The sequence below is a fragment of the Macrobrachium rosenbergii genome, chromosome 13, assembly GCF_040412425.1.
Source record: "Macrobrachium rosenbergii isolate ZJJX-2024 chromosome 13, ASM4041242v1, whole genome shotgun sequence".
NCBI lineage: Eukaryota > Metazoa > Arthropoda > Malacostraca > Decapoda > Palaemonidae > Macrobrachium > Macrobrachium rosenbergii.
Genome location: NC_089753.1, coordinates 12,425,511 through 12,449,907, shown reverse-complemented (window position 1 = coordinate 12,449,907; position 24,397 = coordinate 12,425,511). Strand labels below are relative to the sequence as shown.

General features: G+C 40.2%; 1 protein-coding gene and 1 long non-coding RNA gene across 3 annotated transcripts in view; one reads left to right on the top strand and one right to left on the bottom strand.

Moving 5' to 3' along the window:
* LOC136844912 (uncharacterized) overlaps nucleotides 1–24,397 on the top strand; it is a 511,857-nt gene that overhangs the window by 271,960 nt on the left and 215,500 nt on the right. The gene's annotated exons all lie outside the window — the stretch shown is intronic.
* The window catches only part of LOC136844911 (long-chain-fatty-acid--CoA ligase ACSBG2-like), a 227,558-nt gene that overhangs the window by 158,472 nt on the left and 44,689 nt on the right, over nucleotides 1–24,397 (bottom strand). Inside the window, exons 6-7 of the mRNA XM_067114238.1 lie at nucleotides 16,938–17,091; nucleotides 15,553–15,636 (exon numbers count right to left, since the gene is read on the bottom strand). Coding sequence (XP_066970339.1) covers nucleotides 15,553–15,636; nucleotides 16,938–17,091 — 238 coding nt within the window. The remainder of the gene's footprint in view (nucleotides 1–15,552; nucleotides 15,637–16,937; nucleotides 17,092–24,397) is intronic.

Here is a 24,397-nt window from a genome sequence, read left to right as displayed (position 1 = left end):
CATGATGGAGTATGTAATGAACTCAAAGATAAGAGGGCACTTTCCACATCTTCAGCTGAAGCTGTACCCAGGTTGTTTCCATAGTCGGAGACCAAGAAGCCCTTACTTTCTGTTGGTCAATGCAGGGCGATCCTTGCCCAAATCCCATGTCTTTTCGTCAGGAAGGGGAGGATTTTTAGGACTCAACAGCAAGTACCAAAATTAGGCTTTTCCATTGTCAAAAGCTGGTTTTGATAGTGTAGTCCCTTTGTTTCATCCTCAAGGAGCTCTGCAAAGAAATTGATAGGTGACAAAAAAGGCTTGCTCTCAAATTTTAATCCCAACAGCCCAAAAGAAAAAACATTTCTGATCCGAGCAAGCCAAAGTTTCAAGCCCCATTCTTTATTCCAAATACTCCCAGGTTTTGGTAACAAAGAACAAAAAACTAAACATGAACTTACCCTAATCATGCTGGGTTTTGGTTGCAGCCTTGTTGCACCTTCCCAGCGATAGTTAGCATACCCACCTGTCAAGGAGCCCTGGTTTTCCGCTATAGCGCCTATGGGGTTAGGACTGACCATACCACCTACTGACACAGTGTAATCAGTTTGTTCCAGCTCATGGAATAAATGTTTTAGTGACCACCCTGTACATTCAGAGACTTCTTTGAAAGAGGCATCTCTGAAGAAGGCCAATGACTTATGTACTTACTTTTCTAATATCGGGTAACTTAGGAAAGGAGTTTGGATTTGCCTTTTCAATAAGGGACACTAAAATTATTCTCATCCCATGTAGAGAGAGTGGTTTATTTGTGCTAGGGTATAGGAAAATTGACCTTTCTGGGATATTTGCCGTGACATCTAGGTAAACCTTAAGTGCTTGAACCAGGCATCATGTTTTTATCTGCTTTAAATTGAGTTTTCTTATCAGAATAGGAGATTTTCACTTAAGATTCTCATTCTTGGCCAGGAATGATGGGCCAGGGGACAATAATATTTGATGGTCAGTTTGCACGATGTATCATCCCTATTCAAGAGAGCCCAGTTCACTAATGTGAGCTCCTGTGCTAACGTATTCAAGAAGATCGCCTTTTGCAGCATGCGAGTTGTGGTTGTATGGGGTCTGCTGAATTGAGTGGTTGATAGAAGCCTAAGCACCTTGTTCAGGGACCAAGCAATTGGAAGCTTTTTCAGGAGCGGGTCTTTAGTGCAAAAGACTGCAGAAGGAGTGACAATTTATGTACTGAGTCAATACCAGATCCATAAAGTAGAGTTCTGTAATGTTGCCTTGTATGCCATGGTGGTTGTTACTTCAAGGCATTCGTCTTCAAAGGTATATAAGAAAATTCAAAAGTGTGTTACAGAAATGTATAAATCTGGCATTTTGTAGTAGTCAGTCCACTTTTGTGTTTTTCCAGTTTTCTTATATACATGTAATTTTCTAGTACTTAAGCCTATATTATTTTTTTCACTCTCATTTGCCCTTTTGCTGTTTTTGTTTTGGTAATTGTACTGAAGAACGTAAATGAATGGTTGAAGGACCGTTGTTTATGTTTGTTTCTCCTATTACGAAAGATGAGGTCAGGTGGCGTAACCCTGATCCCACGGGAAAAGCTTTGGAAACGACTGTGAGAGAGGAACAGCCCTCGATATTGATGAACCTGTTGGATGGTCTTCTTTGGTGGACCTCTTGGATGGTCTTTTATTTGGATGTTATTGAATTGCTCACGAATTTTACATAGCAAGTACAACTTCAGGAAGTCTTGGAAGTTTCGCAGTCTAGAGATTGCTGACCAGCACACTGGATAGTTTTCTTATGCCCCAGTAAATAATGTATTTGCCCACTGAATATGTATTGGTTTTTCCCCGTCAAGCTTTGATGAACTTACAGGAGATTATCCGAACTCGACTCCAGTTGTGGATAGTGACCTCCATAGTCTCCAGCCGATCACATGCTTCATCTCCAATTGTTAGTCGACGTAGGATTCTTCAGAGGACGGATATCTTTGTATGTCATCTATGGATATCTAACCAACGGACTTTTAAGCTCTGATGAACTTCGCACATTCAAACTCCACCATCATCAGATCCCTTCAACCTTAATATTGACCTTAAACATTCTTTGGATGCATTTCTCATCATCATTATCACAGTTATTGTAAATGTAGTAATTATTGTATTTAATGACCATAGAAGTCACGATGCCTGATAACATAAAATATCATTCTTTCAGCTTAAAAAAGTATATATATATACTTACAGGATCCCTTCAGTGTAATTGGTAGGAGTAAAGAAAGGAAAGTTATAAAATAAAACAATTATATTTACAATAACTTAACTGTGATAACAATGATGAGAAAATGCATCCATAGAATGTTGAAGGTCAATATTGAGGTCGAAGGGATCTGACGATGGTGGAGTTTGAATGTGTGAAGGTTCATCAGAGCTTGAATGCCTGATTTATACACATTTCCGTAGCACAGTGTCTCCATAGAAATCTCAACTGGGCTCTCAGTATGGATATAATCTAACCATATCTTCCATACGGACTGGTATTGTCGGATAGATGATGTTCTTAGTTTTTTTGCACTAGGTACCTAGCAATTTTGGGTGAGTAATTTTCATGGTCGACAATATTTAAAAAATCCACATGTGAAAGTCTCAGCTCAGAAATGAGGATGCATAGACAACTTTCCCTCCTACTGTCTGGGATAGAACAGCAGAAGGCAGTGAAATTGATCTCTTTGCCCTTTGTTGGAGTAATAGGAACCAATTCCTGTTTGGCCAATTTGGGGCTATTGATTAAGCTGTTCCTTTGAAGATTCAAAACCTTCGAAATCTGGGACAATGAAGGAAAAAGGTATATATCGTCCTCCATTTGTTTCAGTCTTGTAGGAAGACATCTCTTGCTGTTGCTTGATTGTCCAAGTTTGGAGAGACATACATTGGGAGTTTGTGATTCTCATATGTGGCGAACCGGTCCACTTCCAGTTGTGGAAACATGTTGGCTATTGTTTGGAAAGAGTGGTTGTCTAACATCCACTCTGTTGAGGCTGTAGTTTTCCTTGATAGAGTCTGCTATTACGTGGAGAAGAATTGTAGACAAGAGCCACTTCCTTGCTTGTGCCATTGGAAGGTTGGCTAGCATTATCATATTGAGATCAGGTGAACATGATCCTGACCTCTTGATGCAGGACATTGCGGTCATGTTGTCTAGAACCAACAAAATGTTTCTTTCTTCTGGAGGTTTGAGTTTTTTAAGAGACAAAAAGACAGCCATCAGCGCCAGGAAATTGACTTGACAATTCCTCCTCAAGAGTGGCTGACCACCTCCCTTCCACCTGATGATCCTCCCAATGTCCTCCCCAACCTGTCAACGCAGCATTTGTGTGTATTGTCACTCATACAGTTCGGAGGAGTCAGGGTGACATTTTTCGCCAGAGATTCCTTCCAGGTCCAAGGCTGAAGGATCTCCCGAACTTTTTGATTCTTTTGATGAGGTCGGTCTTGCATGGTTTTTCCTGCATGCGATAGCCAGAATTTGTTCACATTTTTTTAGTTGCAATCTGAGTATTGGATCTATTACTGATGGGAACTACAGCAGGCCCATCATATGTTCTAATTGCCATCTGGAAACTCTGAGCTGTGCAAGGAACATTTTGAGGTCTTTCCTTATTCTATTTTGAGTTCCACAGGTTAATGTTCTTGGTCCACTGTTATTTTTAGTGTATACAAGTAACTTGGTTGTTGGCTTGGAAAACAAAATTGTTCGATGTGCCCATGATGCAACACTTGCAGGTGTGCAGGTGTAGTAAAATCTCCACTTTTGAGAAATGAAGCTGCCCTCAGCCTCAGTCAGGACATAGACTGGATCAGGGAATGGTGTAGTTAGTGGGGTATGAGGCTGAACTCCAGTAAAATGAAAACACTGTTGATTAATCTCATACTGATTTCCCACCCCATCCTCCCCTTCAGGTGGATGGAACTTTGCTGAATGAGTTTGATGCTTTCACTATTCTAGATGTGACATTTAACTCGCATCTGACTTTTGAGAAACATCTAACAAAGTTTCAGCGAATGCCGCACGAAAAAGTTAGGTATTGTTCATAAGGCCTCATATATTTATAACAGTGGTAAAATGAGTGCAACCTGTTTTAGGTCATTTGTACTCCCTTTACTAGAATACTGCTCTCTGGTGTGGATGTCTGCTTCTGCCAGAGATTTGTCTCTTTAGATAGAGTGGTTCATGGTGGTAGGTTTCTGTTTCTTAATACATAGTAGTAGTTATGGCTTGGACCATCGACGGATGGTCTCTTGTTTGTCACTCTTTCACAAGTTGTATTTCAACAGAGATCTTTCACATTCACAATTGATCCCTGATCCCGTTTTCTTGCTGAGAGCAACGAAGATTCGCTGAACAGCAGCACCAATATGCAGTAAATGTGCCTTGCTGTCAAACTTCTCAGTTCCAGAGGTCCTTTATTCCTCACACCGTTGGACTGTGGAACAGCCTCCCAGAGGATGTCATGAAATTGGAACTTCAGAAGTTCAAGCGAAGGTGCAATGCATTGCTACCCCAATACTATTCTCCTTGCATTTCAATACAGTTTTATCTGTTTGTTAATTTGTTAATTTATTTTTTTCCTTTTTTAATGAGTGAATGGGATCTTTCCTCTTACTTCTTCCTAATGAACACCATATTCTTTGGAAGCTTGAATTTCAAGTCAATGGCCCCTGTAGGCTTGTTCCATATGAATAGGTTTCATCTTCTGATTAATAATAATAATAATAATAATAATAATAATAATAATAATAATAATAATGATAATAATGTGAGGTTCAAGAAATGTCAAAAGTGAAAGACTGATTATTATTCTCTACAGGTGTTTATAATGCATAAAGCGGATGGAAAGGTAGCAGGTGACCTGAGGCCCCCACTGCATCCATACAGAAATTGTGTTTGTTAACAGGCATAAGAAGACATATTATGTGTTACAGAACATGTAAAAGGCTATATATCGGCGGAAAGGCCGTACAATGATGCATACAATGAGATACATAAAGAATCTGAAATAATAGCAAGTAACATATAAGACGTGATTAATGTACATATGAGGAGCGAAACACAAGAATGGAGAGGCGATTAGACGCCCTTACAAATACCCCTCCCCCCCACAATAATTAGAGGAGCAATTATTGGATGAAACAACATTAATTACACAACTGCTGAGGTAGCTGGAGTGGGCCCCTACTCCTGGAGAACTGTGGGCGTGGGGTGGAACCGACATCTGGGGTTGGCTTGATGTGTCCCCTGGCGCCCGGACCTCTCTTTGGTGGGGGCAGGTGTGTCTGCGGGGAGGTACTGAGGGGGAACTCTGGGGCACCTGCCTCCCTCCTCGTATACTTTGCTGTCCAACAGGAATGCCGGCTTCAGTCTGTCGATGGTGACCCAGCCTTCACGCCCATGGATGTCAAGGAGGTATGCCTTGGCAGCCTGCCTGTTGACTTGGTGGGGCCCTGCAGGACCTGGTTAAGGGTGGTCAAAGGGCGTCCACCCTGATGAAGACTTAGGCGCAGGAGTCTAAGGCGGGTGGGCTGTAGGAGGTGGTTCTGTCGGTGAAGGTCTTATGGCAAGGCACGAACTTCTGTGCGAGTTCCCTCAACCTCAGGAGGGGGTTATTGGCCGACAGCAGGAAGAATTTTCAGTGCCGTGCAGAGACCCAGCAGGACCCAGGGGAGCTGTTCCTTCCATCTCTCATCGGTGCAACGTGCCATGAGAGCTGCCTTAAGAGAGCGATATGCCCTCTCGACCATGCCGTTCGCTGCGGGGTTGTAGGGTGTTGTGCTGAGTAGTGTTGTACCCAAGGAGAATGAGAGCTCTGACAGGAAGGCTGGACCCCTGTCTGTAGTGATGCTGTCTGGCACTCCGAAACAGCTAATCCAACTGGAGAGGAGGGCCTCTGCGCATGACGCTGTTGATGCCTCCTACATGGGGGTTGCCTCGGGCCAGCGGGTGGAGCGGTCTCTGGTCATCAGGAGGTATCTGGCTCCTCCCGACTGTGGAAGAGGCCTGACGGAGTTGATGTGGATGTGGCCAAAGCGCCAACGAGGCTGGGGGAAGTCGCCGACCCCGGATTCTGTGTGCCAGGATATTTTGCTTGTCTGGCATGAGAAGCAGCTCCTTGCCCACTGTCAGATGTCCTTGTTGATGCCATGCCAAACGAACTTGTCAGTCATGAGGCGCGCCGTTGTGCGCCCTGATGGATGGGAGAGACCGTGGACTATGTTGAACGCCTTCTTTCTCCTCGCGGCGGTACTAGGGGCGGGGCGGCCTGTGCTGGTGTCACAGAGGAGAGCTGTGTTCGAGTTTCCTATGGGCACGTCTACCCACTTAAGAGCCGTCACTGCTGTTCTGTAGTCTGCCGCCTCTGGGTCTGCTGTTTGTTCTTTTGCCAGGTTTTCGTAGTCGATGCCGAGGTGAAGGGAATTGATTTCTACTCTCGACAGGGCGTCAGCTACTGGGTTCTTCATGCCAGAGACATAGTTGATGGTGCACCTGAATTCAGAGATGGCAGTCAGGTGTTGCTGTTGCCTTGCAGACCATGTGTCTCCCGGCTTTGCAAATGCATGCACCAAGGGTTTGTGATCTGTTAGGATCGTGAATTAGGTCCCCTCCAGCAGGTACTTGAAGTGTCTCATGGCCTGGTAGATAGCCAGCAGCTCTCTGTCGTAGGCGCTGTAGCGGGTCTCTGCTGGCGAAAACTTGTGTCTGAAGAAGGCCAAGGGTTGGGGGGCACCATTCACTAGTTGCTCGAGTACTGCGCTGCAGGCAATGTTGCTGACATCCGTTGTCAATCTGAGGGCAGCTGCGGGGTAGTGGTGAGTCAAGGTAGTTGCATTGGCAAGGGCTGTGTTTGTTTTATGAATGCCTGCTGCTGCAGAGCCTCCCAGGTCAGTGTTTTTTGCATGCCCCTCATTGTTGATGTCGGGGCACATAGCCGGTGACGACTGGGATGAAACGTCAGTAGTAGTTTATCATCCCAAGAAACTCCTGAAGGGCCTTGATGGTTTGTGGTTTTGGGAAATTCTCTATAGTTTTACTTTAAAGGCTGTGGGCGCACTCCTGCTGGGGAAATCTTGAGCCCTAGAAGTCTACTTTCAGTCCCAAAATGCATTTGTTGAACCTGACGATTAGTCAGCTGTCCTGCAGACGTTTCAGGACAGTGCAGACGTGGTGAAGGTGTTCCTCTGGGGACCTGGAGAAGATGAGAATGTCGTCGACGTAGCAGATGCAGAAAGGCAGATCCCCCAAGATGGTGTCCATCAGGCACTGGACTGTGGCACCTGTATTCCCGAGACCAAAGGTGGGATAGGAAAATGTATAAGTCCCGAAGGGCGTGATGATGGCGGTCTTTGGGACGTCGTCGGGACGCACAGGGACTTGGAAGTATGACTTCAGCAGGTCCATCTTGGAGAAAATCTTCGTGCCGTGGAGGGCGCCTAATAGGTCTTGCATGTTAGGGAGGGGGTAGTGGTTTGGTGTTGTTAGTAAATTCAAGCGCCGATAGTCCCCGCAGGGCCTCCATGAACCATCGGACTTCTTTACCATGTGGAGGGGAGACGCCCACGGGCTTGATGCTCTTTTACAGTTGCCCATCTGTTTCATCTCTGCAAAGGCCCGTTTGGCGTCTTGTAACTTTTGGAGGGACAGTCGTCAGAACTTGGCATGGGTCGGTGGGCCCGTCGTGGTGATATGATGGAAGATGCCGTGCTTTGCTGAAGACCCTGGTGACTGGCGAGCTCTAGTTTGAATACATCCGGGAACTCCTGTAGGAGGGACGTGTAGCCGTTGGGGGCTGTGGAGCAGATGGCAGGCATTCCAGGTCCGGTGGAGAGCTGAAGGGAATGGCAGGTTCCTGTGTTGAGGAGGCGTTGTCTTCCGACGTCAACCAGAAGTCCGTGGTGTCCTAGGAAGTCTGTGCCCAGCAGGGGAAGCTTGACCTCCCAATGTCGAAGGGCCAGTGGTATCTGCGGCCCAGAATTGAGATAGTCCGGGTCGTTGTGCCATACATGCGGATGGGAGCTCCGTTTGCTGCTATGAGGGCAGGTGTTGAATCAGGTATCTTTTCTAAATCTTCCTCGGATGGCGGGAAGACCGACTGCATTGCTCTCGTATCTACCAGCAGGCGCCGTTTGAAATTTCGTCTCTGATGAAGAAGCCTGCTGGTCGAGGGGAGTTGAATTTCGCAGCCACAGCTGTTACTTGTGGCCGCATTTGTCAATTTTTGTAAAGGAACAAGGAGGTCTGCTGTTCCTGGCATTGGTGCCGAATTTTCTATGGAAGAAGCACCACGCCAGGTTTGACTGTGTCCTGTGTTCCCTGAATGGTGTCTTCTTCCTGTAAACGGCGTTGATGTCTCCCTTGCTGTCGTCGTTCTCCTCCATCAGGCTGCAGGCTTCAAGGGCAGCGGCTGTGAGGGCGGCAGCGTGTTTCGAGGCCTTGGTGGCCTCATGTATTTTCTGGTTGACGTCGACTGAGGCGTCCATGTCGAGGGCGTCTGCATCTTTTGTCTGGCCCCTAACTTCCTGCGTGAGGCGCTGAAGGAAGATTGCTCTCGTTAAGTCTACCTTCCTCTTACTCCCATTTTTGTCATGGCCTGGCAGTGTTACCAACCCCCGTAGTTTGTCCCAGGCTTCCATGGGTGATGCTTCTCCGAGGGGCCGGGATAATAGGTTGAGTGTGCGCTTCACTCTCGGTCACGGGCGTGAAGTAAGTTTGGATGAGTTTATCCTTCAAGGCTGCGTATGTGACCTTGTCCGGCTGCATGTTGAACCGGGGGGAGATTCTGTTGAACACCTCTTCTGGGAGTGGCGTCATGGTGATGTTGGATTTGATAGCATTGTCTGAGATGCTCGCCACGCGAAAGTGCACATCTGCGCACAGGAACTATGATGCCGTGTTTTGCAGCAAAAACGGAGGAAGTTTGACCGCATCTGGCTTTGTTGGCGACAGGGGCGCACAGACAATGCTCACAGGTTCGCATTGAAGTTCAGCTTCCGACATCTTTACTACTCACGCACCAAAACACGGGAAAATGCGCCGTATTGAGTCCGTTAATGGTGCTGATTGTTCAAGTGGTCGAACAAAGTGCCAAAACGTGTCCTTTTTGGGTACGCCGTATTTAGTCCGTTAATAGCATGGTTTCCACCAGGGAGGGAGCTATTAGAGGCCTAAACTTTGACGCCATAATTAGTCCGCTAAAGGCTCTCTGATGGTAGGCAGGCTGAGGCCGTTTTTAGTCCGTTGATGGCTGGGCCAAAATTTTGCTACCTGTCACTCCAGGGTCACCAGTGTGAGGTTCAAGAAATGTCAGAAGTGAAAGACTGATTCTTTATTATTCTCGATAGGTGTTTATAAAGGAGACGGGAAGGTAGCGGGCGACCTGAGGCCCCCTGCTTCGTCCATACAGAAATTGTGTTTGTTAACAGGCATAAGAAGACATATATGAGTTACAGAACATGTACAAGGCAGATATACAGGGGTGTTTCGAAATTAGAGGCCCCCCTCTACAGCATAAACTAAAATTGATATGGACAAAAACAAAAGTAATTCAGAACAGGTATTTATTTAAGTTTCTAAGTATTTAATATTTTGTGTTGCCTCCATCAGCCTGTACCACAGCCTGCATTCTTGAGGGGTAGGATTTCAGCAAATTGCAAAAAGCTGAGACTCAAACTCCATTTCCTGAGCACTTCGGTCACCTCTTCGCAGGTCGTCGAGGCTTGGTATACCATCATAGTTCACTGTGCGCGCTTCAACACGATCCGTTAAGATACTACCAATGTTTTCACACACATGAAGGTCAGGGGAGCTACCTGGAAATTCACTTGACGAGAAGAAATTGATACCACTGTTTCAAAGCAGCTCCTGTGTCTGAAGAGCCTTGAAACATGGCGTCTTATCATGCAAAAATGTGACTTCTTCAACAGATAACACATTTTCAGGATCTTTGAGGAAAGGAAATACTCCACCAGTAAGCACAGTTTCTCTGAAGTATTTGCCAATCCATGACTGTCCTTTTTCTTTGATGATCCACATTAACTGTTTGGCTGTGAAACAGAGAAAAATTCCCAAACATTCAGGAAATTTCACAACTTGGCGATAGCGCACGTCTTTGCTGATATCATCCAACTTTGCAGCCCAAATGATGTAATTTTTATGATTTGGCTTCCTGACTGTGTAAATGAAGAATTCATCTGATGCGGCAACATGGAGAAAGTGAGCTTCATCCCAATCTTAAGAAATGAACCACAAAACCATGCACGGTCTTCTCTCTGTTGCTGAGTGATGTTGGGCTTGCTGATAACATGAAATGGCTTGGTACCAGATTTTTTCAACTCACGATATACAGCATTTAACTTCTCTTCTTTCCCCTTTTTGTTTCTAGTTCAAGCGCCAATTTACGTAAAGACTTTCTTGGTCTACCCACTGCCTCCTGAGAAAGGACTTCGGGGCCTTCCAAGATTCTCACTCTTTTCATGGTGACAGTCATATGGATTTTTGTTCCACTTTCTTTTAACAAAGGATTCATCTCTTTTAATGTATTTAGCTATCCAGGAACGTGAAATGAAGGATGCGCCAGCATCCCTGGCCTCTCTGAAGGTTATAGCCCTGATTAGGTCAATCCATCTGATTTCCTCTGAGTCATTATCCATGGCTGTATCTAACTCCATCACTCAGTCTGAAAATACAAGAAATGTAAAATGAAAAATAGCTGAATAGAAACTTAAAATAATGTACTTGGAGATAGGCTATAGCAGAAAACTTCATAACTTTCTATTTGTTCTGTAGAGGGGGGGAGCTCTAATTTCAAAACACCCGGTATATATTGGCGGAAAGGCCGTAGAATGATGCATACAATGAGATACATAAAGAATCTGAAACAATAACAAGTAACATATATGATGTGATAAATGTACATATGAGGAGCAAAACACAAGAATGGAGAGGTGGTATGACACCCTTACAATAATAATAATTGATCAAATGCCACAAACTGTGTATCCCTTTTTGGGGAGCTTGCGCAATCTGACTGAGCTTCAACAACTGAACTGTAACTGCTTGTTAACCAAGGGGCAGATGTCCTGGGTGAGTTAATGTACCCCTCCGAAAATGTAGTCTTTTTAGTCGGGGTTAGGTGGATCCTAGTATCCATTTTGGGGGAAAGCTCCTCTTCAGCATCTGATAGCTGCATGGGGGATAGAATTCCTTCTGGAAGGTTTCTCCCATGGTTAGCTGAAATTTGTGTCCCTGATCTTTCTGGGTTCAGCAGGGCCATTTCAGTGGCAATGTCCACTTCATGTTCATTAGTAAGAATGTCACCCCCGTGTAAAGATTTCTCTACTTCCTCCACAGGGTTAACCTGGGAGGTACCGGGACTGATGTTACTGGGTTTTGGCCCAAACATACATCTTGTTCTGAGAAATTTGCTGCCAGAGTTCTGCCGGAAAGATATAATCTTTCCCCTCCTCACCCCTACTGAACCCTAGGACCTATGATAACAGCTTAAAACGAGCTGTTTCCTCCTTAAAATTTTCCTTGTTTTTTTTTCAAGGACTATGCTCATGGCAGGTATTATGGGCCATACCCACTGGCAAAAAATGAACCGAGCAATTTGCTGCGGAACACTTGAGCTGAGGGTCCTGCATAATCGCAGCCCTGTAGTGATATAAAACAAGTTGTTATTAGAAACTAGTTAGTACTAATTGTCTGTAGTCCCTTATATAGATAGAATATTCAATATTAGAGGCTAATTTGATTACAAGTGTGTAGCTGTAATATATTTTATTAAATATCTATGTTAACTTAAACCCTCTAAGATTTCGGGCATGTGAAACTTGATTTTGAATGCTATGCCATTCAGACTAGCTGCTATAAACTAATGTGTTTAACTAACCCAAGCTATTGTTTTATATGGCTTAGGTTAATGCTTCTGGCATAATCTACGTTAGGCTAAGAATAGAGGATTTCTTAGAGCAGGGCCATCCAAGTTGTTTAATCTGAGGGCAACTCTTGAAAAAACAAAAAGTCATGTGGGCCACCTTTGTGTATGTATGAGTGTATATATGTGTATATGTATATATGGAAAAAAGAGAAGGAAATTGCGATCTCGGCGCTTGATTCCTAATGAAAAAGGGATAACTACAGAATAAGAATGTTAAAACAAGGCCAAAACAGAACCCAGTTAGTAGTACAGCTGTTTATATGATGATCTTTGCTATTTTTCGTAAATTGCATCGTTTGAAAATATGATGTAACACAAAACAGACCAATGAAACTTTTCTTTGTAATTATTGATTTTGCAAGGAATGTTTTCTTTATTCAGGGTAGGTGGTAAATCTAATTTTTATGATATAAAAAAGTGAAATATACGTTTTCTTATTTTTCCTCTAGCAGGCCACTTTCAAAATCAAACGGGCCACTTTTGGCCCATGGGCATGGGGTTCTCACTTAACCTATTTTAGGCCACCGCCTATTCTAGACTTATTTAAAACACTTAAGGATATAAACTATACAGGAAAGAACCCTCTTATAATCTAGTTTGCTGTTTTATCTGCCTGAGACTATCCTTTTATCTGATATTCAGCCCCTGCTTTATTTAAGTTGAACTATGGCTTTAGGCATAGTAGGATATTTCCTGAAAGCAGGGTCCTACTTAGTCTGGTTAGGCTACTGCCTGGTCGAGGTTTATATCACCTTTAAGGATATAGGCTATGTAAGAACCCCAGAAATATGTAGCCTTACAGATGGGCTACTGAGTCTTAAAAACTAGGTTATCATTGTATTAAGCGTAGGATACTATTTATATCCAATTCTAGGCTATTTGTCTAAACTACCTCAGAGACCAATAAAAGAATATTTCCTAAAATGTTCTCTCTTAGCCTAGTATAGGTATTGCTTAATCCAGATTATTTTAGATCACTTTTTTAAATGTATAGGCTATATAAATAAAAACTTACACTAATATGTATACCTTATAGTTGGGCTACCATTTTTGTGTAACCCAGGTTTTGTTTATATCTAATCCAAGGCTATTTGGTCTATTGTATAAAACAGTAACTCACTAATGTGTAACCTTATAGCTAGGCTATCACTTACTCTAATCTAGGCTACTGCCTAATCCAGATTATTTCATTCACACTTAGGGGTATGGGTTGCATGAAACACAATTACTTTATTATGTAGCCTTAAAGCTAGGCTACTGTCCCATCTAGCACAGATTACTATTTCGTCTATTCGAAGGTTACTTGGTCTAGGCTAATGCTTAGTCCAATAATTCAATGTTTCATAAAAAGATTATCACTTAACCTAATATAAGGTACTGCCTAGTCCTGGATTATTTAGATCATGTTGCAAGTGTACAGTCTATATAAAAGGAGAAAATTTTACTAATATGTAGCTCTATTGTTATTATCTAACCCTAGGGTCCTTTGTCTAAACAAGGATACTGCTTAGGCCTATAATACGGTATGTCTTAAAAGGTTCTTACTTCCCGTGTCACCCGGTGACCCTCCCTGACTCACTTATGGCTCCCCACCCCTTTTTTCTTGCACATGCCAAGTCTGGGGTTAGTGCTAGCATGGAATGAGGTAGGTGGCGCTGGTGTCGCCGTCCTGGCGGGTGTTGAGTGTAGGGGCTGTAACGGCTCACCGCTCTGTTCCGGGGGTTTTGATAGGGAGAGATCTTTCGAGTATGTTTCCGTGGTAGTGGTATTTCACTCACCCTTCCTTATACCAGCGTCTTCCTAGAAGGCTCGACTGGGGGTAGTAACCCAGCTTTCCTGAAAGCTCTTTTTCTCTGGTATATCTAGCATTTTATACCTAGAAATTCGTGCTGTAATGGAATTTCACCGGCTGATGGACTCAGAAATAGATTTTTCCTTTGTCAAAATCCCTTTTAGGTTACTACCTAATCCAGGTTATTTAGTTCACACTTGAGGCTCTGTAATCTTAGGTCATAGGCTCCTAACAACATCCACTATTAATCTAGTCTAAATTATTCTCACTTAATCTGATGTAGGCTACTGCCTAGATTATTGTAATCTTATAATCTGAAAGGATTTTCTATATTAATGATAAATTGTGGAACATTTCTTTTAGTTAAAACATCTAATTAAATTTAGTTAAAACATGTAATTAGAATTACAGATTTTTTAAAAGAATTTGTGCTTTTCAAAACTAGCAATTAGTGATCGTGAGTAAGAGCCAACCATGCGTTAGCAAGAAACACTGGGTATCCAGCTTTCACACATATTAATTACCAATTCCAAAAGTTTAAAACTAAAACTTTAACTGGAACTTAAAATTAAGCACTTAACTTGCTATTTTAGATATTTCCATGATGCTTGCTAAAGAAATCAGAGAAAAAGCAAGAGTTTTCAAGAGTGCTTGTAATCGCACTAAACCGTAATGTGTTGACCAAAGAAAGGGAATGGCTTCTGGGTTTCCGTGCAGGTCTGTTTGTCGACAATATGGCGAACTGCACATGCGCATTAATCACTTCTTCTTTTAGCAGGTTTTGACAATGGAAACAACCCGGGGACAGCTTTGCTGAAGATAAGGGAAAGTGCCCTCTTATATTTGAGTCCATTACATACTCCATCATGTGATATGGTGTTTATCACTATGACACAATATCTGGCCATGAGACCAGCCAAAAGAGAATTCTGTGATATTAGTTTGGTCACCTTGGAGCTCTGGTAAACCATGGAAAGGTAACTCCTTGAGGATGAAACAAGAGACTACACTATCAAAAAGTATGAATTCTCTGAATGCTTTATGGTTATTCAAGAAAGATATAGCAACTGACAGACAAGAATTACTTATTAAATACTTTTCTTTGCCAGAGCTTTGCCAGAACTTTAGCAACAAACTTCAGATTCAGAATTGAAGAGTTTATCTGCCACTTATGAGATCTGAACTCATCACCTTTTGGGCGAGATCTCCTGCTCTGCTACTGCATAACATAAAACTGATAAGAACAGAGTGGTCTTGAACTCCCTCTCATATCCAAGACATACATACATTGGTACTCTTTTAGAATATAGCCTTCTTGAAGGATATGTCACCATTGTATATAAATATTAAACCCACATGTGAGATAACCTTATGAGCTTAGTAAATTAGTTGGCAGAGTTTTACCAAACATATTAAAGAAGCTACTTGAAGGTAAACTTTTGATTACATAGTCATTTAGCTCGTTTTATCAGTTTTAAGTCACTGTCAGTATAAGTGTGAAGAGATACTACTTTACTGCTTGTAGGAAAGATAATAATTATTGTCTCCCAGTCAAGCCTTTGTTTCTACAGAGGAGGATGCTATTCTGAATTATATATACAATACAGTAATCTTAAATCACCTCTTGAAGAGTTTTGCCGAGGGGATCCTTTTAGGGCATCCGGTTGTGCAAAATAAATTGTTGCAACCATGTTGACACTCAAGTATATATCCAGAATCTGAGCTGCAATATGGCTCAGGGGTAGATAAGAGACACCAACCTCACCAGCCACTGTACGTTGTAGGATTGTTTGATACTGTCTTCCACACCATGTCAGATGATCTTGAGAACACATGACCCCTTTAGGAGGACCAGTGGTACCTGTGAAGTTATTAAGGTCAGTTTCAAGCAGTAATGTTTACAATAATACATAATTATAAGGAACAGAAGTTGTAAAAATAAATCGGAGTACACTTCACCGAAATGTTCTTTAAATGTTCTAAAGACATCACAGTTTTCACTGAATGTCTGAAAAATTTTACTGAATATACAACTTGAATATTCAGTTTCATGACATTAATAACTGAAAGTGTTGTATTTGCTTAACTGCTTAAACCCCATTTCAGGAATAGCTACATTCAAAAGAATTTCCAGTTAAAATGCTGCTCACAGCATTTGTTTTCCATAGTGTAATTTCTCTTACCACTGAACATAAGTTGCATAATATAACTGCAGAACTGAAAATAAGTTACACAATAGAACTGAATATTTAAAGCAAAGTTCATTGGCTGAAAAGATATATGTAATCAAGTAATTCACAAACCTAGAATAAACAGACGTGCAAAAATATCTGAAATTCAAAAATCGGCTCAAGCAGCAGTTTGGTAACCCAAATAGTGTCCAGCAGAAGGATCACACTCCTATGGTAAAAACCTGTTAATCTCACGAACATTATATTTGCATCTGTTTGTGTTTCAAGGATGAAAATTATGCCAAATGTAAACAGCAGCTGACAAGTACAACAATAAAAGCAATTAAGTTTAAGTGTTAGCCATTAGGAAGGTTTACCCAAAGCAAATTAGAGTAGTCTATCACCATAACAGTAGGAAAAAGGAGATGCACATGAGTAAAAGAAATAAAATTATAGCCTATTTTTATACTGTAATAAAGTAATTTGTTACTTATTTTTATAAAAAAAATAATGTGATGATTAGTGGATTTACTACAACTACTTTGTTATGAGGTAATTTATTTATTATTTTTTATTAATTTTTAATTGGGTAATTTATTTTAAAGGTAATCTACTAATTATTATTTTTGTTATTAGGTGCGATTACTGAATCGCATTCTTGAGTCGTAGGCCAGTGTAAAGCACCGGTGAGGGAAGAGACTAAACGGATTGAAAAATTGGAAAAGAAGTTAAAAAATGAAATGCAGCTGGTTGCCAAAAATACACAGCAAAGAACTTTTAGAACCACTGTCAATGTTACAAGAAGTGCACACAATATGCAATCCCCCATATTCCACAAGGTCTTCAAATTTGAAAGAACCAGAAAACAACTATGATAATGTATACAGTAATACAATCATTATTATCTCTTTGGGCTTAGGGTCCATGAGAGACCATAATTTAATTCTTGGTCAACAGGAAGTGGCTGTGCAAACAACATATAAAACATAACCTGATGTATATATTAAAGTGCAGCACTGATTGACTGCTTGCAGAGAAAGACGTTCTTCTAACTGGTCATCTTTTTCAGTCAAACCTAATGCTATTAATTCAGCCCATGACAGTACTCCTGGTGCACCAGGCTCTCCTGACCATTGCACAATTGCCTGAAAGAATAAGATGTCATGTAGTAAAGAAAAAATTTGCCAGTGAGCTTTCTTACTACCAATTTTGATGAGAATTATATCTTTATTACAAAATGAATATAAAAATTGTTAATAACCAGTCATTTTTGGAAACAATAATTATGTGATAAACTAAATATTAAATTTACTCAATACTCCTCTCAGCTTTTGTTTTACAATTATATGTAAGCCTAAGCAGAAACTACATATATTATGGACCTCTTCCCAGGCATAGTGGGGAACCCAGAGATCCAAATTTAGCTGAAGGGCACTTATCTGTAGGTTTCTGCTGAAGCCAGGGGGGAACTTTAGAGGTTGGGAAAGAGATTACAGTTTTTACTTGTATGTCATTGAAGTCAGAAAGGGTTGATTATTTTTTATATAAAAATTGTGTACCGTAAATTACTAAGATGCTAAAAAGAAAGAAACTTTAAAATGCATGTTGCTCTATCTGAATGTTGCATGTATATTTCATATCTTGTAAGCATATGCAGGTAGGACTTCTCAGCTAACCAAATTATGGTTTTTTGATAGACTACCTTTTCAAAAAGGATGTATTTTGCATATAGGTTAGGTTATAAATTTTATGGAGTAACTGAATTGGCTGTGTTTTGGGTGTGGGATATCTTGAATGTTAAAGTTTAGGCTCAGTGTGTACATTATTTACAAACATATTCAGTACTTATCAGAATGCCAGGAACACAAAATGTCCAATAAGTTGAAAGGGTAACTGAACAGTCTCAGATCCTTATACTTTACTGTGTTACCAAAGCTGATTAGGACACTTGAGAGATTTTCAAATGTAAAGTGGTTATTTGGCATGGCAAGAGGACATAAGTTTTCATGTTTTCATAGTCACTTTGGTATAAAAAACATTGAACAATTTTTTTTATCATTAGGGAGTTCTGTTTCTTCACAATAGGCTGCTATATTATACTTATTGCCTAGAAACCTGCAAATTAATGAAAAACATTGTAAAAATTATGCATCTGTGGAATTCCATTTTTCATGACCACAACAGGAAATCTGCAAACATAAAAGAACCTTGCTGAAACAGCACATTTTCAGTGTAATTAAGATTTGTGAAAGAATGCTTCCCCATAAACAGTACTGAAATACCTAGCAATTCTGTATTGTAAACTGCATCAAGTATTTCACTACTGATAATTGGGCGTGAACATCAGGGGTTCAAAGTACAGTACAGTAAACCCCCGTATTCACGGTCTCATGATTCGCGGACTCACCTATGCGCGGATTTCTCTATGGAACATAATTATGTACTATAATGATATGTCTTATGATATGTGTGTATTCTATAAAAGTAATATGTTTTCTGTATTTTTTTATATAATTTCTTTTATATTTCTCATGTGTTGTGAAATATAACGAGGTGATTTTGCAGTATGCATGTTTGTGCAATGCTTATATTTTCTCTTGTGTTTGTAATGTATTGACTGTAATAACTGTAATAGTGTTTATGGGAGATGCTAAATGTCAGATTTTACAAGGGTTGGTTGGTTGTGTGATAAGCTAAGATACCTCTTCCTTTAGGCTTGTGTGTACACAGCTGAATGTTTATTCAGGTGGACAGGAAATGCTTTATGCGAGAGAGACCCTAAAAGCCTCTGTGTGTACACAAGTGTTTAAACAAGGACCCTTGTCAATCATTCAGATAGAGGCAGGCCTGTGTAACTCTCAGTGTCAGAGAATAAATTATGTTTATTCCTGATAGAAAAGGAAGAAATTCTGTTTATTCCTGTAGGAAGGAGAAGAAATTCAGTTTATTCCTGTTTCTTCTAGGGTGACCACTTTGTAAAAATGCCTAACTGGCAACCCAGGTTTAACCCTATAGAAGATTTTGGTAGTACCAGTTAGTTCAGACAGAGACTTGGTAGAGTTAGGTTTCTCTCTCTTTCTCTCTCATCATGTAGAAGAGTATAAGTTTTTTTGGAAACTGTTAATAATATTTAATGTTCCCTTGGTAGAATCTGATATAAGAGAGAGTTAACAGTAACAGGCCTTAGGTAAAAGTGTTATTGCTGAGCAAAAAGGAAAAACTAGTTATGTAATGGTACGCAGAAACTTGTATAAGATAAAGTGGTTTTTACTAAATTTTTACCATGGTAAAAAGATAGATATAATATTTTAAAAAGGTAAATATAATCTTTAAACAGATTTTGCCTTAGTGAAATTATTGTTGATAAACTTTTTGTATATTTTTATATGTTCTTGTTTTTACATTTCTTTTGTGTGTTCTTGTGTTTACACTTTCATAGTATTACCCAAAATTTTGTGTTGATGATTTAACATTGATTTAATAAGCACTTAATATGTGTTGATACTTTAACATTGCGTACTTGTTTTGATATTCATTTGTTAAGATTTCTTTTTCAAATTTGGATTAAATCTTAATAGTTTGAATTTTGCTTAGTTAACGTAATTTCTTGATAAATTAAAGTTTTGTGAATTAATCTTGTTTAAGAATTAATTAAATCATATGTTGTTTTCAAGTAATAGTAAATTTTTTCAGATTGTGAATTCTAATTATAAGTTTTGAAGTTAGAAATAAATTTTTGTATTTAAAGTTTTAAAAGCACAGTGTTTCATTTTTGACCATCACTGAATAGGGTTATTTGTGTATGCACAAGGTGAGTGATAAACATGTTCTGTTCTCCGTCAGTGTTTTTTGAAGTGAATTAAGACCAGGGAAACAATTATAGTTGTTTGATGGAGTGATGCCGTTTCCCTCTAATATATTTCTAGGTCAATAGTTATTACATCACTCATATCTTGATAAACTTAAATTGATTTTTTCAAGTGATAGGCAAGTTTTAAGGGATCACTGTTACCTTTAGAGTGTTTGGTCATAACATTATTGTTATGAGGGTTCAGGTATCTGGCTGAAGTGAGGTAAATTTTTTGGATGTAATAGTTGTGTAATAACCAGGTGCTTGATCACTTCGTGACAATATGCGTTATTCGCTGAAAATTTGCCCACTTGCATATCTTTCACTGAGAAATATTCACTAATTGCTGCATTTTCCTATCATTTTCATAACTAAATGCACTTTTGTGAAAAAACTAAAATACTCAGTTCGAGTTACGATAATTCGCCTTACGATAATTCGATTTTGCAATAGGGTAAGCACATAATACTGATACGACAACATGTATAAAATATTTTTAAATTTTGCGCAGGCGCAGGCAGCTGCGTACAATCAGGCAGCAAGAGAGACCAAATTACAATAGACCAACTTCTTTTCCTCCATTTCTTTATCCCATCATGTAGTTAAAAAGTAAAAGAGAATGATAGAAGTATTGTTAGTAACATTGTACTCTTGCGTAAATGCGTACAGCCATAAACAACCAAACGAGAAACTGTTGTTTTGGTTATAAGCAAAACATAGCAACAGCCGTTTTGCTTGTATTTCAACCATCGTACAGTAGTAAACAATTACCATAGTTATAGTAAAAATGACGTTGAGTAGAATAGGACTGATATATTTTTACATTATACCCTTATTTGGTATGGATAAAAGATTAGCAAGGAAATATAGTGCTAAATTTAAGCTGCAAGTTGTAGCTGAAGCTGAGAAAACAATGTTCAAGCTGCTAATGACTATAAATTATTGTGTATCGGCAACATGGCTGAAACTCGACCGTAATTAAAATTGGAGAGAAAGTATTTTAATCAAAACTACTGGGCATGAAAGAACACATATTACTGCTATTTTTACGCAGATAAACGGTAAATATGTAAAGCTCTTATTATGATGAAATCAAGTGAAAATAGCGATCAGAAGCTTGATTTTTTTTTTACACAAAACAAACATTCCCCCAAATGGCCAACGGGTCTATTAACAAAAAAATAGCTAAATTAATTTCACAACAAGACATATTTAAGTTATATTTCGACTTAAAAACACTTCGTATAATGGAAAATAACCTGCCTCCATATAAATAAAGTATCTAGAGATTCATTTACGCTAGCTAGAAGCAAGAAAAGCGCTCTGAACTGAGTTAAATACAGCGAAATAAACTTACCCCTTAATCAATTTCCAAACCAAAACATTGATCGCTATGATCGCAATTTATAATACAAAAGCAATATAAGAATATATACAATATATTATTGAATACAGTGAATTAAAACATAACATTTTAAAAGATCCGTGGAAAAGTTATATATTCATTATGTTGATGTTTGTATAATATGATATGTGAATATAGAGTACAGTATAATGTAGGCTAGTCTACCGTATATGCATACGATATACCACAGTGTAGGCTTAGCTGATTCTTGTTTGTTATTCACTTTCAGTTTTTATTGAATTGTCAAAAGTCACTGTCCATGAACCTCCAGAAGTAGCTGATATTAATAATTACTATACCATGTATGTATAGAGTATATTGTATAGTGTAGGCTAGGCTACCGTATATGTACACATGGTACTGAATATGTAAGGACGGGATTGACATACTGGCTGGGTGTTGGCTGGTTTATTGATGGTTCCTTACTGAATGATTGTACAGAATCTTTGAAGTTGTTATTGGCTGGTGCGAGCCGCAAAGTAGTATCTACACACAGACAGGGCAAAACAGAGGTAATGTTTCGGATATCTGTGTTTGTCAGCAGACAAACAGATGGCGATTGTGAGAGACATGATAAACATACAGTGATAAAACATATATCAATGGAAAGGCCAGAAAATTCTGCATAAGACCAATTGCATGAGATTCAAGACAGATTAATGAATACATACTGCATAATATATGTGAAATGGTGAGACATTTGGCGCCTTCACAAACAGAAACATACATACAGTTTGATATAGAAGATTCGGTGGAACATTATGAGTACATGATTAGAATGCTTGCATGGCAATGCAAGTAGTGGTGATTGTACATAAATCGAGACAACAATGGTTAGGGAGACAGACGGAATTGAGAGGGAGAAAATGGGATGCTCTTGTTTTTGTGTTGGACCCTCCGAAGGTATGACGCACACACACGTCAGAGAGAACCATAGAGAGGGCCGACTTCCTATGTGCTGCATTGTAATTGGCTGAGTGCCGGTGGCCATTTTGATTGTGTGTAACTGGAGGTTGCTAAAGACGCATCATTCCGTCATTGAAGCAGAGTCTACACCAAATTATCTCTCCATGGATCATTTACACTACACAGGCCACACCAAGAAAACCTCTGGATCAAAAGGAACAGAGTGTTTTGCCATTAACTGTACAAAGTATACAAAAACAAACAGAGAAGTGGCCTTCTACTCTTTTCCAAAGGACAACACGAGGTGAGCACATAAGTGTGTCAGCCCATCTGCTTGTAAGCAGCTTGTTTACTGCTATGTACTATTCATTATTGTCCTCAAAGTGTACAGTTTATGAAGCAATTGTATGTTACAATGAGACTAAAATATCAATTGAAAATCAGGAATAAAGCATCCAAAGAAAAGAAATTACATAAAAACAGATAACTGTTGAAAATTTCCCATAAATGAATTCATATTAATCCAAGGAGTATTTTGTTAACAGGTCCTCACACTGACAGATAAGTATAGCCCTGTCTAACTCGATTAAGCTTGGTGTGTGTTAATGCTTTTGGTGGTTGACTGGTGGTGATTTTAATGCTAAACAATGTGTGCTATGTGTATGTGTTGATGCCTTTGGTGGTGGTACGTGATTAGTAATTAAATACTACCTATTTCCAATAGGTTGTGCACAGGCATAGCATTTTGTGCATATTTTGCCAAGGCATGGTATTTGTGAAGGCTTGACATTTTGCTAGCATGTTCTTCTCCTAGGGCCTATTATATCTGCCATCATTTAATGACATTGAAGTACAATAATTACTTTTCCAGATGCAGTCCTTTCACAGGTAATTTTTCGTAGCCTAAATGTTTGAAAATATGTATTATTTTATTTTACAGAACTTTGAATAAAATTGTTTGAACATTTTTCCAAGGGTTATTTTTATTTTATTTTACAGAACTTTGAATAAAACTGTTTAAACATTTATGGGTTATTTTTGTTTATAAATATACCACATACATGTCTGTAAGAAAATCTGAGAAGAATAAAATTTTTATCCCACTAAGGAATTACCTAAATAGGTATTATTTGCAGCAAAGTCTATTCTGCTGATCTAGTCACATTTGGCTGTGATGTATCTGAGTGGTCCTCTTACTGTTACATACTTATATAGGCTTATTTGTACCCTTATTTTCTGATATACGTCCATAAAATGAACAATCATAACAGCTGTCAAATAAATAAACATTGGCAGTTTGTTGTGTTCCAGCTTAAAGACAAACTGTTGGCCCTACAGTGGGTTGCAGTGCACTCAGAGCATGTTCGTTTACAAAACGTTGCTGTCACCGCAGCTCCAGTTACACACAATCAAAATGGCGGCCAAATTACGCTGCACATAGGAAGTCGGCCCTCTCTATGGTTCTCTCTGCACACATGTGCTCGAAAGAGACCGCGATCGGCACGATGAGTTCTCTTACAATACTCCCCTCCCCCAAGCAAGGTGCTGATGCGGAAATCGTCTTGCTGACAATTGGAATGGGCGCGAAGGGCTTGGGCTTGAGGTGGGTAGGAGGCTGAAGGGCGGCGCCAGCTAGCAGGAACTCAGGGAGGACGGTAACAGGGTAAAGGATGATGTTGGCTGATCCTTCAGTAGCCAGCTCGATGGGGACAGCAGTAGGCTGAAGGATGACGGTGGCTGATCCTTCAGTAGCCAGCTCAAGGGGGACGGCAGCAAGCTGAAGGATGACGTTGGCTGGTCCTTCTTTGGTCAGCTCGTCCGGTACGAGTTCGGGGGCGGCGTCAGGCTTCCTGGAGGAGGTGTCCAGGGCTCCGGTGGTGGGGTGGGTCATCTCGGAAGGTCAGACATCTATTGAAGACTCGGGAGCAATGGGAGGCTGAGTCGAGGAGGCGGCGAAGGGTTCATTGACACGTGGGTCGTTGGTGCGAGCTGCAAAGTAGTATCTACACACAGACAGGGCAAAACAGAGGTAATGTTTCGGACATCTGTGTTTGTCAGCAGACAAACAGATGGCGATTGTGAGAGACATGATAAACGTACAGTGATAAAACATATCAATGGAAAGGCCAGAAAATTCCACATAGGGCCAATTGCATGAGATTCGAGACAGAGTAATGAATACAATGCAGTAGCATAATACATGCAGTCCCTGGTTTACGACGGGGCCGGCTTACGACGTTCCGAGGTTACAACGCTTTTCAAATATATTCATCAGAAATTATTTCCTGGA